Here is a 15759-nt window from a genome sequence, read left to right as displayed (position 1 = left end):
ACTTAATTTGTTCGGCTAGGGTAATAAGCAGATAAAATCCTATCTACTACATTTTCTAAAGTGTACTAGGAAATATAGATATATAATAAATGAATTAATTAATTATAATGTTGAATTCACTTATTGCCATGATATTGTTCATATAAGTATATTTATGTAATATTATGATTTAATAGTCTCACCTATTATTAAAATATTATCTATTTTGAATATATAATCTATCACATCTAATAATTTAGTCTATTATTAAAATATTATTTACTTTGAATATATATTGATAAACTCGAATGCACCCCTACCTCCAGTGACATTGAGCAGATCATTTGAAAATAGTTTTAGAGTTTGATCCAAGCTCGTATCCCCCTAACACCGAACAAATGATTTTAAAAATAATTATGTATGCGCCGATTCTTTGGCATATTTTCCAGATTAAATTGATTACAATGAAAATTACAAATCAGAACAAATAATCATAGTGAACAAATCTTCAATGTAACAGATATATGTACAACCAATTAACTGATATACCTAATAATTTATTTATAAAAATTAATGTCATAACAACAGTCAAGCTTGTCAAACTCAAGTTTCACATAAATATAATTGAGCTAAATTTGAGTTAAACAATACTCAATTCGATTTAATTTGGATATAACTATGACTCATTCCAAGCCCAATAAAAGTTCTAGAATTTGTATTGAAATACTTTTCTTCTTCTAATATTTAATATTCATTTACATCCTATCATTTGAAATTGACTTTAGCACCCCTAATAGAAAGCACAACTTTCTAATTTTACCTTTCATTCTCCGACTCCCACTCGATTATTAAACGACGCACTTTGGCTTAGAGTTGCAAATAGTTCGTTATTCAACTCATCTCGAGTAGAGTTTAAGTTTAAAATTGATCAACTTAATGAGTTTACAAGCTTATAACTTGAGTCAAATTAAAAATTAATAAACTTTGTAAAAGTTTTAAATTTTGCTCACTTACACTCTTACAATTTTATTTCTTAACTATGAATATATGAGATAATTGAAAAATATAAAAGTTATGGGGTTAAATGTGAGATTTTTAAAATCGTGGGATTGAAAAAATTTTTTAAGTCAAACTTGAGTCAACTGTTTCTTTTTCAAGCCCAAGTTGATATCTTACTATCTTAACTTGACAAACTCAAGCTCAAGCTCTACATATCTGTTGTTGAGCTAAGTTTGAGTCAAATATTATCATGCTTGGCTTGTTTGCACCCTTACTTTGACCACAATATATATTTTCTAGTGCTTACATTTCACCAATAACACAAACTTTCATAATATAACTAAGAACTAAATGAGTATCAATTTCGTATTAATGATAATATATTACAGTATGATTGGGTATTGTTTATCTTTAATTTAAAAATTTTTAATCATATAATAATATATTATTATTAGTATTCAAATCAATATTCATTACAAATACCCATAGTTTTATTGAAATAAATAGAACAAACCTGTCTGGGAAAGAACCCAATGGTCATCCGCTGCAACATGCCAGGCAAAGTAACCAATATGTCCATTCTCCATACGAAACCTTGGCAGAAATACTCTCCGTATCATTGAAACCGATCCAAGTTGTTCCAGAATAACAATAGTTCGAAATCACAGTTGAATTATACACGGTGGTCGCACTGTTTTCCGATATAAAATCCTCAGTCTGGTTTTAACTAGCTGACCCATTTGAAGACAAAGCCGCCCCAACTGATGGGGCAAAAAATCAATGGTTATTAGCATCAGCAGGCTGCCAAGCGTAGCCATAAAACGGAAGGCCTATCACAATTTTACTGGAAGGCACTCTAGCTTGTATCCACCTTGTGACTCCTTAATTTCCGCTAAATTGATCGTTTCCAGGATTGTATAAAGCAGCGGGAGGCCCTGTAATACTCGAACAAAGTGGACCGTAGAAGTCATACGTCATAGCATTGATCCAATCCAGGTTGTTTGCTATAGCTTGAACCAGGTTATCAATGTGTAATAATCGGATGAGCAAAAAACTGCGGCGGATAGAAGCAATGATGTGTTGCCGATGCTTGTGGATTCGTTGTCAAATGGCTGCTCTCCACTCGTTGAGTAAAGCTACGTTGGCCATTGCAGAAGCTGAGAGGAGGGTACTCGCAGTTGAGGTCTAGGCCATTGAAATTTGTATTGCCTGGCAAGATTTATCGAAGAATCGGTAAATGATTTCCGGGAGGGGGATTCGATTGCCATTGAAGCAAATTCTGCCTGGTTTGCACTGTCTCCTTGGATCGACAGTAGAGCTTTGACTGACGGGTCCGTCTGTTGAAAAGTTTGGGTGAAGGTCGAGAGCTGAGCCTAGTTTTATGATGCATTGTCGACTTGGTTCGTTTTGGGATCGAGATAGGTGAAAGCATAGCAAAGGAGAGTGGAATCTTATATCGGAAACTGGAAACCAGTGGCCAGCTCTCACAGCATCTTGTCCGGCTGGGAAATGGAACTGAAACAAGGGAAATGAATAAAGAAAAGTTTTAGGAGCCATACTGAGATTTGGAAAAACTTGTTGATTTTTTTTTTTTTGAAGCACCAATTTATAGTAATACATTAATTTTTTAACTCCGAATCCAATTGGTTTCTTGAGAGCTCTTTTAAGATAGATTTAAACTTTGAATTACAAGATGTATGCTATATTCCGTAGGACTTTTCAAAGATTATGTGCGTGTGTTTCCTTCATACTTGAGATGAACATAGAGGTGAATTCAGTCGGAGCTACTTCTTCTTAACTTTATTGTTTGGCTAGAATGAGTCAATTTTAAATTGGAGTTCTAATTCAATAGTTTAAATTGAGATTGGTTTGTTTGTTTCTCCAATTATACTATTTACCCTTTTGACAATTTTATTCCTCTTATAGACATCCTTTTAGTGACATTTTATCTCAATTTAAGTTAGACATTATAAATACAATTTGGGGTCAAACTGGTCCCAAATTTAATTTGATTAGGATCAGATCCACCCGTAGATAAACCTATAAAAGGATAACAACACCTGCAAGTATTGTACTATCACATTTGTTCCTATTGAACGGATCAAAATTCTTTTTTTTTAATTGAAGAGACTAAACTTTTAAATTTTCCTATTAAAGAAACTGAACTTTCAAAATTAAGATTATTTGTTTTCTCTTTTTTAGGAGGTGAGATGATTACTTTGGTACTTTTAATATGAAATAATGAAAGTACAGTTACACCAATATGAAAATTTGAAAATTTAATCATTTTAATAGAGAAATTTGAAAGTTTTAAGTATTTAAATTAAAAAAATATGATAGTTCAGTATCTTTAGATATTGTTATCCCAAAAATTAAGGTTTTATTAAAAGTAAAAAAAGAAGAAAAGCATTTCAATATCATAGAATGCCTTTTTTCTATTATTTGGTGCTAATTAAGATATAAATTGTAACACGAAAAAGTTATTGGGTACATATGGGCATCCCTTATCATTTGAGGAAATCAAGAGAACACTGTTTAAACAACTTATAAGTTTATAAACTACCAAGACACGTTTTGGTATTTATACATCAAGTTATTTTTGACATTTTCACCAATGCTGCATTGCATAACATATCATATAAATTTTGTTTAGAGATAATTGATTTGATATACAATGGTAACAGGAATTTCAACTTGGTAAATTGAACATTGCATTGACAAGTTAAAGTGGCTGATTACACTGCAAGAAACATGAGCTTAAAAAGTTTAGTCATGGCTAATGCGTCAAAATTAACATTTTAGATGATCAAGAAATCAAGTAAGCTTTGTTTATTAAGGATTATGAGGTGAATCCGATCCTTACTGTTCAGGCGTGTATAATTGCATGGTTCAACTCAAACCCTCTTGCCTTGTCGATATCACCATACGGAAGTTCATGAGGAGCAATTTATTTTTGTTATTTATTGGCTTCAATTCCATTATTACATGTAAACAACAGATAAATGGTTGGCAATTTCTTTTGTTGGCGTTTGAAATTTTAAATTGTCAGTTTTGAATAAAATACTGGCGGAAATTAAATTCACTATTATAAATTTGAACCTTATAAACATTTTGGATAAGCTCACAAGTCACCTAACACAATTAAATTGTTTAAAGATAAATTGGATGATGAACATTTCTTGATACATGGCAAATGATACATAAATGGGATTTGAATGGTCAGATTTGTGGACTTTCATATAAAATAAGGATAAGTAGACTCCATCTAGCCAGTCTAATTCTTAAAACTTGATCTAGAAATTTGAGTTCGAAGTAGGGTCAAAGAAAAGCTTGAGATTTTGCATCTCATATGGAAAATGTGGGGTTGTAAAGATAACTATGAATATATCAATTATTTGGCTTATTTTCCATATTAAATTTATTGCGAACATGCTCACAAATATTATTCAATCATCTACTTAAATATGATTAGATTTGTTCGAATCCATATGGACGCTCAACTAGCGACGAGTATTCAAGCTCCCCAAGTATCCGAAGCTGCCACACAATGAAAATTACAAATTATAACTAATAATCATAATGAAAAATCTTCGATCTACGTAACAAATTTGAATACAACCAGTTAATAGATTTATTGACTAATTTATCCATATAAATTAATATAACAATATTGACAATTTATCAAACTTGACTTTCACATAAATTTAACCAAACTGGTAGTAATTGCCAAGCTTATCAAGTTCAAACTTTATATTAATAAAATTAAGTTGAGCTCAAGTTAAGTAAGATTCTATTTGACTGTAGTTTTAACTCATTCCAAACACAGGAAAAGTTTTAGAATTTATATTGTAATATTTTTCTACTCCTAAGGGCAGTTTAGTTTTAGGGATTTAAAGATTACTTTAGTAATTTATTTTTTATTACTTACATTATCCTGTTCGGTTTTTCAGTAATAAAAAATTATAGTAATATTTTATTATTAATACTGACATAGTAGGTAATGTAGGTGGTAATCTGATTACCACTTTCACCTTAGGTATTAACAGATTACTAAAGTAATCTTGATTTTATTATAATTTTATTATTATTTATTAATTTTTTGAGACAAAAATAAATTTATTTTTAATTAATATAACAAATAATATTAAAAATAATTATATTTAAAGGGATTTAAGTAAAATAATTTATTAGTATTATTTTATTACCTTTAACCAAACACAATAATTATTTATACCTATCAAATTTTATCAAACATAGTAATCATTTATACCTAATAATCTTTTAAGTAATTTATTTTCAAAATAATTTTTCTATTTTAATAATAAAATATTACTCAAATCAAATGCCCCCTAATATTTACTATTCATTCCCCCCTCATTAATTGAACTCACTTTAACACACCTCATAGTAAGTACAACTTTCTAAATTTATTTTTCATTCTCTAACGCCCTGTTTATCGAACAACACACTTTGGCCTAAGGTTGCAGACAACAAGCGGTTTGACTCATCTCGAATTGAGCTCGAACTTGATGTTGGTTGATTTAATGAACTTAAGACCTCATGTTTCGACTCAAATAAAATATCAAAAAACCTATAAAAAATTAAAATTTTGCACTTGTACCTTTACAATCTTATTTCTTAGCTATAAATATATATAAGACAATTAACAAATTATAAGTTATGTAGTTAAATGTAAGTTTTTCAAAGTTAAGGGATTAAATTTTTTTTTGGTCAAACTTGATTCAACTATTTCTTTCTCAAGCTCAAGTTGAGATCTTAACTCAACAAATTCAAGCTTAAGCTTATAAATCTATTACCGAACCAAATTTAAATAAACTATTTCTCAGTTTGGCTCGCTTGCACCCTTACTTTGACCCCTAATGTATATTTCCCGACTTTGCCCTTACATTGCACCAATTAGATAAACTTTCATGCATATAAATAATAATTATAATTAGTATCAGTGATAATGTATCATCATATAATTAGGTGTTGATTTATCTTTATTTTAAGATCATTCAATATAACTAATTATCATGAGTATAATACTCATTATAATTGCATATAGTTTTACCCAGATAATTATAACAAACCTGTTTGAGAAAGAGCCCAATTGTCATCCGCTCCAACATGCCAGGCAAAGTAACCAAGAAGTCCATTCTCTTTAGCATACGAAACCTTGGCAGAAACACTCTCCGTATCATCGAAACCGATCCAAGTTTTTCCAGAGTAACAATAGTTCGAAACCACAGTTGAATTGTACACGGTTGTGGCACTATATTTCCCTATAAATAACCCAATCTGGTTGTAAGCAACTGACCCATCTGAAGACAAAGCCGGCCCAACTGATGGGGCAAAAAATCCATGGTAATAAGGATCAGCAAGCTGCCAAGCGTAGCCATAAAACGGAAGGCCAAGCACAATTTTGCTGGCAGGCACTCCAGCTTGAATCCAGCTTGTGACTCCGTAATTTCCGCTAAATTGATCGTTTACAGGACTGTACAAAGCAGCGGGAGGCCCTGTAATACTCGACCAAAGTGGGCCGTAGAAATCATACGCCATAACATTGATCCAATCCAGGCTGTTTACTATAGCTTGAACCGGGTAATCAATGGTGTAATGATAGTCGGATGAGTAAAAAACTGCGGCGGACAGAAGCAAAGATGTGTTGCCAGTGCTTGTGGATTCGTTGTCAATGGCTGCTCTCCACTTGCTGAGGAGTAAAGCTAAGTTGGTCATTGCAGAAGCTGAGGAGGGGTACTCCCAGTCGAGGTCTAGGCCATTGAAATTGTATTGTCTGGCGAGATTAATGGAAGAATCGATAAATGATTTCCGGGAGGTGGATTCGGCTGCCATCAAAGCAAAGTCTGTTTGGTTTGCACTGCCTCCTCCGATGGACAATAGAGTTTTGACTGAAGGGTTCGTCTGTTGAACAGTTTGGGTGAAGGTCGAGAACTGAGCCTGGTTTGCTGATGAAATGACGACTTGGTTCGTTTCGGGATCAAGATCGGCAAAAGCACAGAAAAGGTGAGTGAAGAGAGTGGAATTTATATCCGAAACTGGAAGTCCACTGCCTGGAAACCAGTAGCCAGCTCTCACAGCATCTTGTCCGGCTGAGAAATGGAATTGAAGAAGCGAAATGAGGGTAAAAATGAAATACAGAAAAGTTTTTGGAGCCATACTGCAATTCGGAAAAACTTGTTGAGTTTTTTGAAGGACAAGTTGTTTTGGATATTACTAATTTATAGGATGCTTTATAACTACACATTAATTTTTTAACTTCAAATCCAATGGGTTTGTTGGGGCTTCTAAGATAGATTTGGACTTCTAATTATAAGAACATATATGCTACATTCCTTGGGACTTCTCAAAAGATTATTTGCGTGTATCCGATCAGAGCTAGCTCGGGTTGAATTTATTGTTCAACTCAAATGAGCCGATTTTGAATATGTGCTCTAGTTTAATAGTTCAGATCGAAATCGATTTGTTTATCTATTCAAAGATATCATTCACCCTTATGACAATATTATTTTTCTTAAAGGACATTGTGCATGAACTCAATCTAAACATTATTAATTCAATGTAGGGTCAAGCTGATCCAAGCTTAGTTTGATTCGGATTGAATTATCAATTTTTTTCCTATTGAATAAAACAATCTTTATTTTTTCTATTGATATGATTAAATTCTTATTAATTATATATATTAAAATTGCTGAACTTTTAAATTTTTGTATATGATATTTAAGTTATAAATTGTAATACTTCTAGGCATACGATAAAAATGTTAAACATATGTATGAACATCTCATATTAATCGGAGATACTAATATAATATAAGACAAAACTGGTTACATAAATTTTGTTTAGACATAATTGAGTGAAGGCTGATTCCGTGCCAACATACACAAAGACAGAAATTTAAACGTGGTACATTGAATATTGCATTAATTGGTTGATTACACTTCAAGAAAGATAAGTTTAACATTTTAGTTGCATTGACAAAATTAGCATTTTAGTTGATATCCAGCAAGCTTTGTTTATTAAGGGTTAGGGTTGGATCCAACTCAAACTGCATGTACTCTTGTCATTGTTTGGCTAAGCTCAACCTCTCTCGCCATGTTTGTATCACTGTTCAGAAGTTCATCTGCCAACAATTTCCCTTTTTTAGGATAATTCTTTTTCTTCTTGAATAACAATCTCACATTGTTACGCAACCCATGATATTAATTAACTCACTTGTTTCATATGATAAAAACTAATACAATAATATGAATGCTCTCATTATAAAAACATGAGGACTGATTTATTTGTATTATTTATTGGCTTCAATTCCATTATTACACGTAAACAACAGGCAATGGTTGGCAATTTCTGTTCTTGGAGTGAACATTTTAATGGTCGGTTTCATTAATTCTTTCTTGTATATTATTTTTTAAATAAAATACTGGAGGAAATTAAATTCACAAAATATAAACTTAAACGTTGTAAAGAATTTGGATTGACAAGTTATGATACATGAAAAATTTTCTGATAATAACACATGGTAAGGTTGGGAGAACCTCACAAGTAACATAGCACATTTAAATTGTTTGAAGGGGAATTGAATGTTTGACATTTCTTGATACATGGGAAATGATAAATAAATAGGATTTGAATGGCCAGAGCTGGGGAATTTGCTTGAATAAAGGATAAGTAGAAAACATGTTCATCTAGCCAATGCAATTTTCTAATTTTCATAAACAAAATTTCTCCCATTTTTCAATTTTTTTTCTAGTTTATACCATTCCTATGTACTTTTGCAGTTCGGATTTAGTTAATATTATAAAAAGAACTTGAACAGATGAATAAGATATAATTTTGTGCGATCTTCAACTTGTTTTTTTCATTCCAGGCCTAATTTTATGAGCAGAATTCCAAACTTATAAAATGCGGCAGGAGGTCATATTACAATCTACCAATTAGGGCCATAAAATCATGGATCCAACCCAAGCTATATTCTGTAGCTGAATGGATTAATCTTTGGTAGACTGAAGTGTAAATGCCAGAGCAAGCACTTGATTTGTTTTTTTTTTTAATCTTTTTTAACCTAAGAACTTGCTTTAGAAATTTGCGTTCAAAGTGGATTCGAACAAACCACATATTCAGGCACAAAAGAACTTGAGAATATGCATAATCAAATAAAGAGAATGTTACAATCCCAGAGAGTTGGGTATAAAACTTGATCCTGCATTAAAAATGTGGGCTTTTAAGGTGAAGTTTATATGTTTGTAGACTCTCTAATCTTAGAAGTTAATTTTTGAAATGTGATTCTCCCAACATTTATATCATAAAATTATGAGCAAGTAAAACTTTCTTCAAACTTTCAGTGACACCGAAGAAGAAGACCAATTAATTTACAATATTCATAATAAAACTTTCTCCTAAAAAAAAGACCATTTTATACTTTTTTCAGATAACTTTACAATACTAAACAAAGTGAGATGTCATTATATGATTGAATAATAAGATGATATCATATCAATTTATTTATACCCATTGGTAACCATTATTTGTATATATAATATTATTCAGAGAACTGACAAAAATACCCATAGGGGAGATAAGAGTAAGTTTTAGAAACTTAGCTGGCCAAGTTTTCTTTTCTTTAAGACATACAACAATAAATGGTGTTGTAAGACTAAGTCTTTATATACACTTCTTGTTATTTTATTAATCTAGAAACCCCATCAGATTAGTTGAATAGATAAACCCTATAATTCATATGTATCTTTTTTCATGAAAGCAATTCAAACCTTAGACATTTGTTGGATACTCTATATTATATACATCACATTTTTCTTATTTTCCACACAAATTTTCTTAACCTTTTGTTGCTACACCACCCAACAATTTCCTTGAAATTTGAAATCATTACCCCCACTTCCTCTGAACTGGCCCAACTAGCTTCTTACACCTATATATTTATGGGATTTTTTTTTTTCTGAATAATTTATTTGTGTAATTTTTACACTCATAAATTCAAGGAACTACATTTAATATTTATATAAGTCTATGAGCAATGTATCACGTCCAGAATCAGAATTCATATTAAAATCATGTATCGAGAGGTGATTTGATATTCATGAATATTTAGTTTTACTATTTAATTGAATATCCAAGTTCCAAAATGATATCTAGTTATTAATAAAATTATATTTATAATTTTTATATATAATTATATATATAAATAATAATATGTTATTTTATATAGAGTATCCAAGTTTCAAATAAAATTTATCCCAAAAGACCGATATAATACTGTAGCATCATAGCCCAACCCATGGATCTTTTAAGTTAGACTATAAGTTTTAATATTAGACTTATGAGCTGATCTAGCTTAACCTAAGACTATTTAAAAATAAAAAAAGAAAGGCGAAAGCAAGGCTGTTAGGCCCATTTGTATATAGGAATATTTTAAGCTGTTAGGCCGTTATTTGGTTATCTTCTGATAAGATGTCAAAATATATTAGGTTTATCAGTGTGAAAATTAAAAACTCATATTATACAAAATCAATTAATTTGTGTTAAAGTCTAATCTACACATTTATATATAATTTATTTTACTTATTTTAGTAGATGTAAGACTCTCTTTATTTTTTATTTAAGTCTTCAACACCCTCGTTTAAATGTAATCATCATAAGCTATTTACTCAAACCAATACTTATTATAAATATACATAATTTTATTGAAATAAATAGAACAAACCTGTCAGGGAAAAAACCCAACGGTCATCCGCTGCAACATGCCAGGCAAACTAACCAAGAAGTCCATTCTCTTTAACATAAGAAACCTTGGCAGAAATACTCTCCGTATCATTAAAACCGATCCAAGTTGTTCCAGAATAACAACAGTTCGAAATCACAGTTGAATTATACACGGTGGTCGCACGGTTTTCCGATATAAAATCCTCAATCTGGTTTTAACCAGCTGACCCATCTCGATCTGGTTAAATTATTTAAAGATAAATTGGATGATGAACATTTCTTGATACATGGCAAATGATAAATAAATAGGATTTGAATGGTCAGATTTGTGGACTTTCATATAAAATAAGGATAAGTAGACTCCATCTAACCAGTCTAATTTTCTTATTTTCATAAATAAAATCCATCCCCACTTTTTATTCCTGTATAATTCTGCAGTTCAGTTTTAGTTAATATTATCTTTTACATGCAACGGATGAAGCAACCCATTCCATCAAAATTATCTCTGACCATCGTATAAACACCGAAATTTGATCATCTCGTTTATATTTTATCAGTAGTGAGACTCGCACCTCAAACGAAGTCAAGACCATACATGAACTACATAGATAGTAAATCTCTCGTTAAACAAATTGTTCTTCGAATTTTGGGTTTTGGTACCACTTTTTGGGCTTCTACAAAAAAGTACTATTGATTCTCACTAACTCACTTTCCAACCGATGTGAGATTCTTAAAAACTTGATTTAGAAATTTGAGTTTGAAGTAGAGTCGAAGAAAAGCTCGAGATTTTGCATCTCATATGGAAAATGTGGGATTTTAAAGATAATTATGAATATATCAATTTTTGGCTTATTTTCCATATTAATTTTATTGCGAACATGTTCACAAGTATTATTTAATCGTCTACATAAACATGATTAGATTTCTTCGTACCCATGTTGACGCTCAACTAGCGATGAGTATTCAAGCTGCCCAAGTATCCGAAGCTGCCACACAATGAAAATTACAAATTAGAACTAATAATCATACTGAAAAATCTTCCATCTATGTAACAAATTTGAATACAACCTGTTAACAGATTTATTAACTAATTTATCTATATAAATTGATATAACAATATTGGCAATTTATCATGCCCGACCTTCACATACATTTAACAAAATTGGTAATAATTGTCAAGTTTATCAAGCTCGACTTTTACATAAATAAAATTAAGTTGAGCTCTAACTAAACAAGATTCGATTTGATTATAATTTTGACTCATTCGAAACACAGGAAAAGTTTTTGAACTTATATTGAAATACTTCTCTACTCCTAAAATTTACTATTCATTTACCCCCTCATTAGTTGAACTTGACTTTAACACCCCTCATAGTAAGTACAACCTTCTAAATTCATTTTTCATTTTCTAACGCCCTCATTGATCAAACAACACACTTTGGCTTAGGGTTGCAAACAGCTTGTGGTTTGACTCATCTCGAATTGAGCTTGAACTTGATGTTGGCTAATTTAATGAGCTTAAGACCTCATGGTTCAACTCAAATAAAATATCAAAAAACTCATAAAAATTTAAAATTACTTGTTCATTTACAATTTTATTTCTTAGCTATAAATATATATAAGATAATTGATAAATATATAAATCATATAATTAAATGTAAGTTTTTTAAAATTAAGGGATTAAATTTTTTTTTTTAATCAAACTTGATTCAACTATTTCTTTCTCGAGCTCAAGCTTTATAAATCTATAAACGAGCCAAATTCAAATGAAATATTTCTCAGTTCGGCTCATTTACACCCCTACTAGTGTATATTTCCCGGCCTTGCCCTTACATTGCACCAATCAGATAAACTTTCATGCATATAAACAATAATCAAAATGAGTACAAATGATAATGTATAATTAGGTGTTTTGATTTATATTTATTTCAAAATAATCTAATATAACAAATTATCATTAGTATAATACTCATTATAATTGCAAATAGTTTTATCTAGATAATTATAACAAACCTGTCTGAGAAAGAACCCAATTGTCATCCGCTCCAACATGCCAGGCAAAGTAACCAAGAAGTTCATTCTCTTTAGCATACGAAACTTTGGCAGAAACACTCTCCGTATCATCGAAACCGATCCAAGTTGTTCCAGAATAACAATAGTTCGAAACCACAGATGAATTATACACGGTCGTGGCACTATTTTCCGATATAAATTCCTCAATCTGGTTGTAACCAGCAGATCCATCTGAAGACAAAGCCGGCCCAACTGATGGGGCAAAATATCCATGGTTATTAGCATCAGCAAGCTGCCAAGCGTAGCCATAAAACGGAAGGCCAAGCACAATTTTACTGGCAGGCACTCCAGCTTGAATCCAGCTCGTGACTCCGTAATTTCCGCTAAGTTGATCGTTTCCAGGATTGTATAAAGCAGCGGGAGGCCCTGTAATATTCGACCAAAGTGGACCGTAGAAATCATACGCCATAACATTGATCCAATCCAGGCTGTTTACTATAGCTTGAACCGGGTAATCAATGGTGTAATAGTCGGATGAGTAGAAAACTGCGGCGGACAGAAGCAAAGATGTGTTTCCAGTGCTTGTGGATTCGTTGTCAATGGCTGCTCTCCACTCGTTGAGGAGTAAAGCTAAGTTGGTCATTGCAGAAGCTGAGGAGGGGTACTCCCAGTCGAGGTCCAGGCCATTGAAATTGTATTGTCTGGCGAGATTTATGGAAGAATCGATAAATGATTTCCGGGAAGTGGAGTCGGCTGCCATCAAAGCAAAGTCTGTTTGGTTTGCACTGCCTCCTCCAATGGACAATAGAGTTTTGACTGAAGGGTTCGTCTGTTGAACAGTTTGGGTAAAAGTCGAGAACTGAGCCTGGTTTGCTGATGAAATGACGACTTGGTTAGTTTCGGGATCTAGATCGGCGAAAGCACAGAAAAGGTGAGTGAAGAGAGTGGAATTTATATCGGAAACTGGAAATCCACTTCCTGGAAACCAGTAGCCACCTCTCACAGCATCTTGTCCGGCTGAGAAATGGAATTGAAGAAGCGAAATGAGGGTAAAAATGAAATACAGAAAAATTTTGGGAGCCATACTGGGATTCGGAAAAACTTGTTGATTGTTTTGAAGGACAAGTTGTTTTGGATATTACTAATTTATAGGACGCTTGATAACTCTCAACACAGTAATTTTTCAACTTCAAAATCCAATTGGTTTCTTGAGGTTTCTTCTAAGATAGATTTAGACTTTTCATTATAAGAAGACGTATGCTACATTCCTGATGACTTTTCAAAAGATTATTTGCGTGTGATTCTTTCATACTTAAGATAAACAAAAGATGATGTATCCGATCAAAGCTAGCTTAGGTTGAATTTATTACTCGACTCAAATGAGCCGATTTTGAATATGTGCTCTAATTTAGTAGTTCAGATCAAAATTTGTTTATCTATCCAATAATATCATTCACCCTTCTAACAATATTATTTCCTCTTAATGATATTGTGCATGAACTCAATCTAAACATTTTTTATTCAATTTAATGTCAAATCGATCCACACTCAGTTTGACTTGAATCGAATTATCATATTTTTTCTATTAAATGAAACTATCTTTATTTTTTTCTATTGGTATGACTAAACTCTTACTAATTATATATATTGAAATTACTAAACTTTTAAATTTTTATATATGATACTTACTAAATAAATTGTAATACTTATATAGGTAATTTTCATATTAACAAAATAAAAAAAATATTAAATATATGTATGAACATGGAGATAATAATATAATATAAGATAAAAACTGGTTATATAAATTTGGTTTAGCCTTAACCGAGTGAAGGCTGATTTCGTGCCAACAGATACACAAAGGTACAGAAATTTAAACGTGGTACATTGAATATTGCATTGACAAATTTAATTGGCTGATTACGCTTCAAGAAAGATAAGTTGACATTTTAGTTGCATTGAATATCCAGCACGCTTTGTTAATTAAGCATTAGGGTTGGATCTGATCCAAACTGCATGTACTCTGATCATTGTTTGGCTAAGCTCAACCCCTCTTGCCGTGTTTGTGTTACCGTTCAGAAATTCATCTGTGAACAATTTTTTTTTTTTTAATGATAATTCTTTTTCTTCTTGAATAACAATCTCACATTGTCAGGCAACCCATGATATTAATTAACTTGTTTTAATGATCAAAACTAATACAATAATATGAATGCTCTCATAATAAAAACATGAGGACTGATTTGTTTGAATTATTTATTGGCTTCAATTCCATTATTACACGTAAACAACAGGCAAATGGTTGGCAATTTCTGTTCTTGGAGTGAAAATTTTAATGGTCGGCTTCATTAATTCTTTTGATACGAACTTTAGGAGAACCACACCTCAAAAACTAGCTATTGAGATGGGAGAGCCCAAGGTCATATAAACCCCACACTAGTTGCCCATACTTTCCAGTGTGGGATCCAAGTCCCATACCTTGTATTTGTGATCTTAACATACCATCACGCTCCGCAGCCCTGGCGCCCACGTGGGCTGGTTGTGCGCTAGCTCCCTGCTAGCCCCGGGCGAACACTGCAATGTCGACGTCACCACCCGTGCCGCACGATTGCAACTGGGAGACATGATGATGGCTCTGATACCAAATGATACGAACCTTAGGAGAACCACACCTCAAAAGCTAGCTATTGAGATGGGAGAGCCCAAGGCTATATAAACCCCACACTAGTTGCCCATACTTTCCAATGTGAGATCCAAGTCCCATACTCATTTTAACAATTTTTCAATATACGTTGATTAATAGATGAGTATTCTATTTGAATTATACTCGATCTGTAGACTAAGACAATATTTTGTTTTTCTCAAATCTTTCATCTCAAATTTTTTTTCTAAATATTCAATAGTTTTTTAAAGCTTTTCAGGAGTCTTAAATAAATTCATATCATCAACATAAACTGTTACAATGACAAATTCTGATTCTAACCTTTTGAAAAAGACACATGAGTATATAAGATCATTCATATA

The 15759-nt window shown here is 31.9% G+C and overlaps 2 protein-coding genes and 1 pseudogene across 2 annotated transcripts; all 3 read right to left on the bottom strand.

Annotated features, from left to right (window-relative positions):
• Positions 1–1469: 1469 nt before the first annotated feature.
• LOC123194902 lies at positions 1470–2535 on the bottom strand (annotated as a pseudogene).
• Positions 2536–4361: 1826 nt separating this feature from the next.
• Positions 4362–7238, bottom strand: LOC123194449 (class V chitinase-like). Its single transcript, XM_044607645.1, has 2 exons — positions 6072–7238; positions 4362–4515 (listed from the first exon to the last, which is right to left on the bottom strand). The coding sequence occupies exons 1-2, from the start codon at positions 7156–7158 to the stop codon at positions 4493–4495; spliced, it is 1110 nt and encodes a 369-aa protein (XP_044463580.1). The 5' UTR covers positions 7159–7238; the 3' UTR covers positions 4362–4492.
• A 4313-nt stretch (positions 7239–11551) lies between these two features.
• Positions 11552–13876, bottom strand: LOC123194089 (class V chitinase-like). Its single transcript, XM_044607234.1, has 2 exons — positions 12736–13876; positions 11552–11708 (listed from the first exon to the last, which is right to left on the bottom strand). Exons 1-2 carry the CDS (start codon positions 13817–13819, stop codon positions 11686–11688), a joined length of 1107 nt encoding a protein of 368 aa, XP_044463169.1. The 5' UTR covers positions 13820–13876; the 3' UTR covers positions 11552–11685.
• Positions 13877–15759: the final 1883 nt, after the last annotated feature.

This window comes from Mangifera indica, chromosome 13, assembly GCF_011075055.1.
Source record: "Mangifera indica cultivar Alphonso chromosome 13, CATAS_Mindica_2.1, whole genome shotgun sequence".
Taxonomy (NCBI): Eukaryota; Viridiplantae; Streptophyta; class Magnoliopsida; order Sapindales; family Anacardiaceae; genus Mangifera; species Mangifera indica.
Note: the sequence above shows the minus strand (reverse complement) of the source record. Positions and strands in the feature narration are given on the sequence as shown.

Excerpts from the sequence above, each read along its gene's own strand:
- LOC123194449 (XM_044607645.1), bottom strand. The coding sequence starts at position 7,158 with ATGGCTCCAAAAACTTTTCTGTATTTCATTTTTACCCTCATTTCGCTT. Across the intron at positions 4,516-6,071 it reads TTGGGCTCTTTCTCAAACAG|CTTCGGATACTTGGGGAGCT; the intron begins GTTTGTTATAAT and ends ATTGTGTGGCAG.
- LOC123194089 (XM_044607234.1), bottom strand. The coding sequence starts at position 13,819 with ATGGCTCCCAAAATTTTTCTGTATTTCATTTTTACCCTCATTTCGCTT. Across the intron at positions 11,709-12,735 it reads TTGGGTTCTTTCTCAGACAG|CTTCGGATACTTGGGCAGCT; the intron begins GTTTGTTATAAT and ends ATTGTGTGGCAG.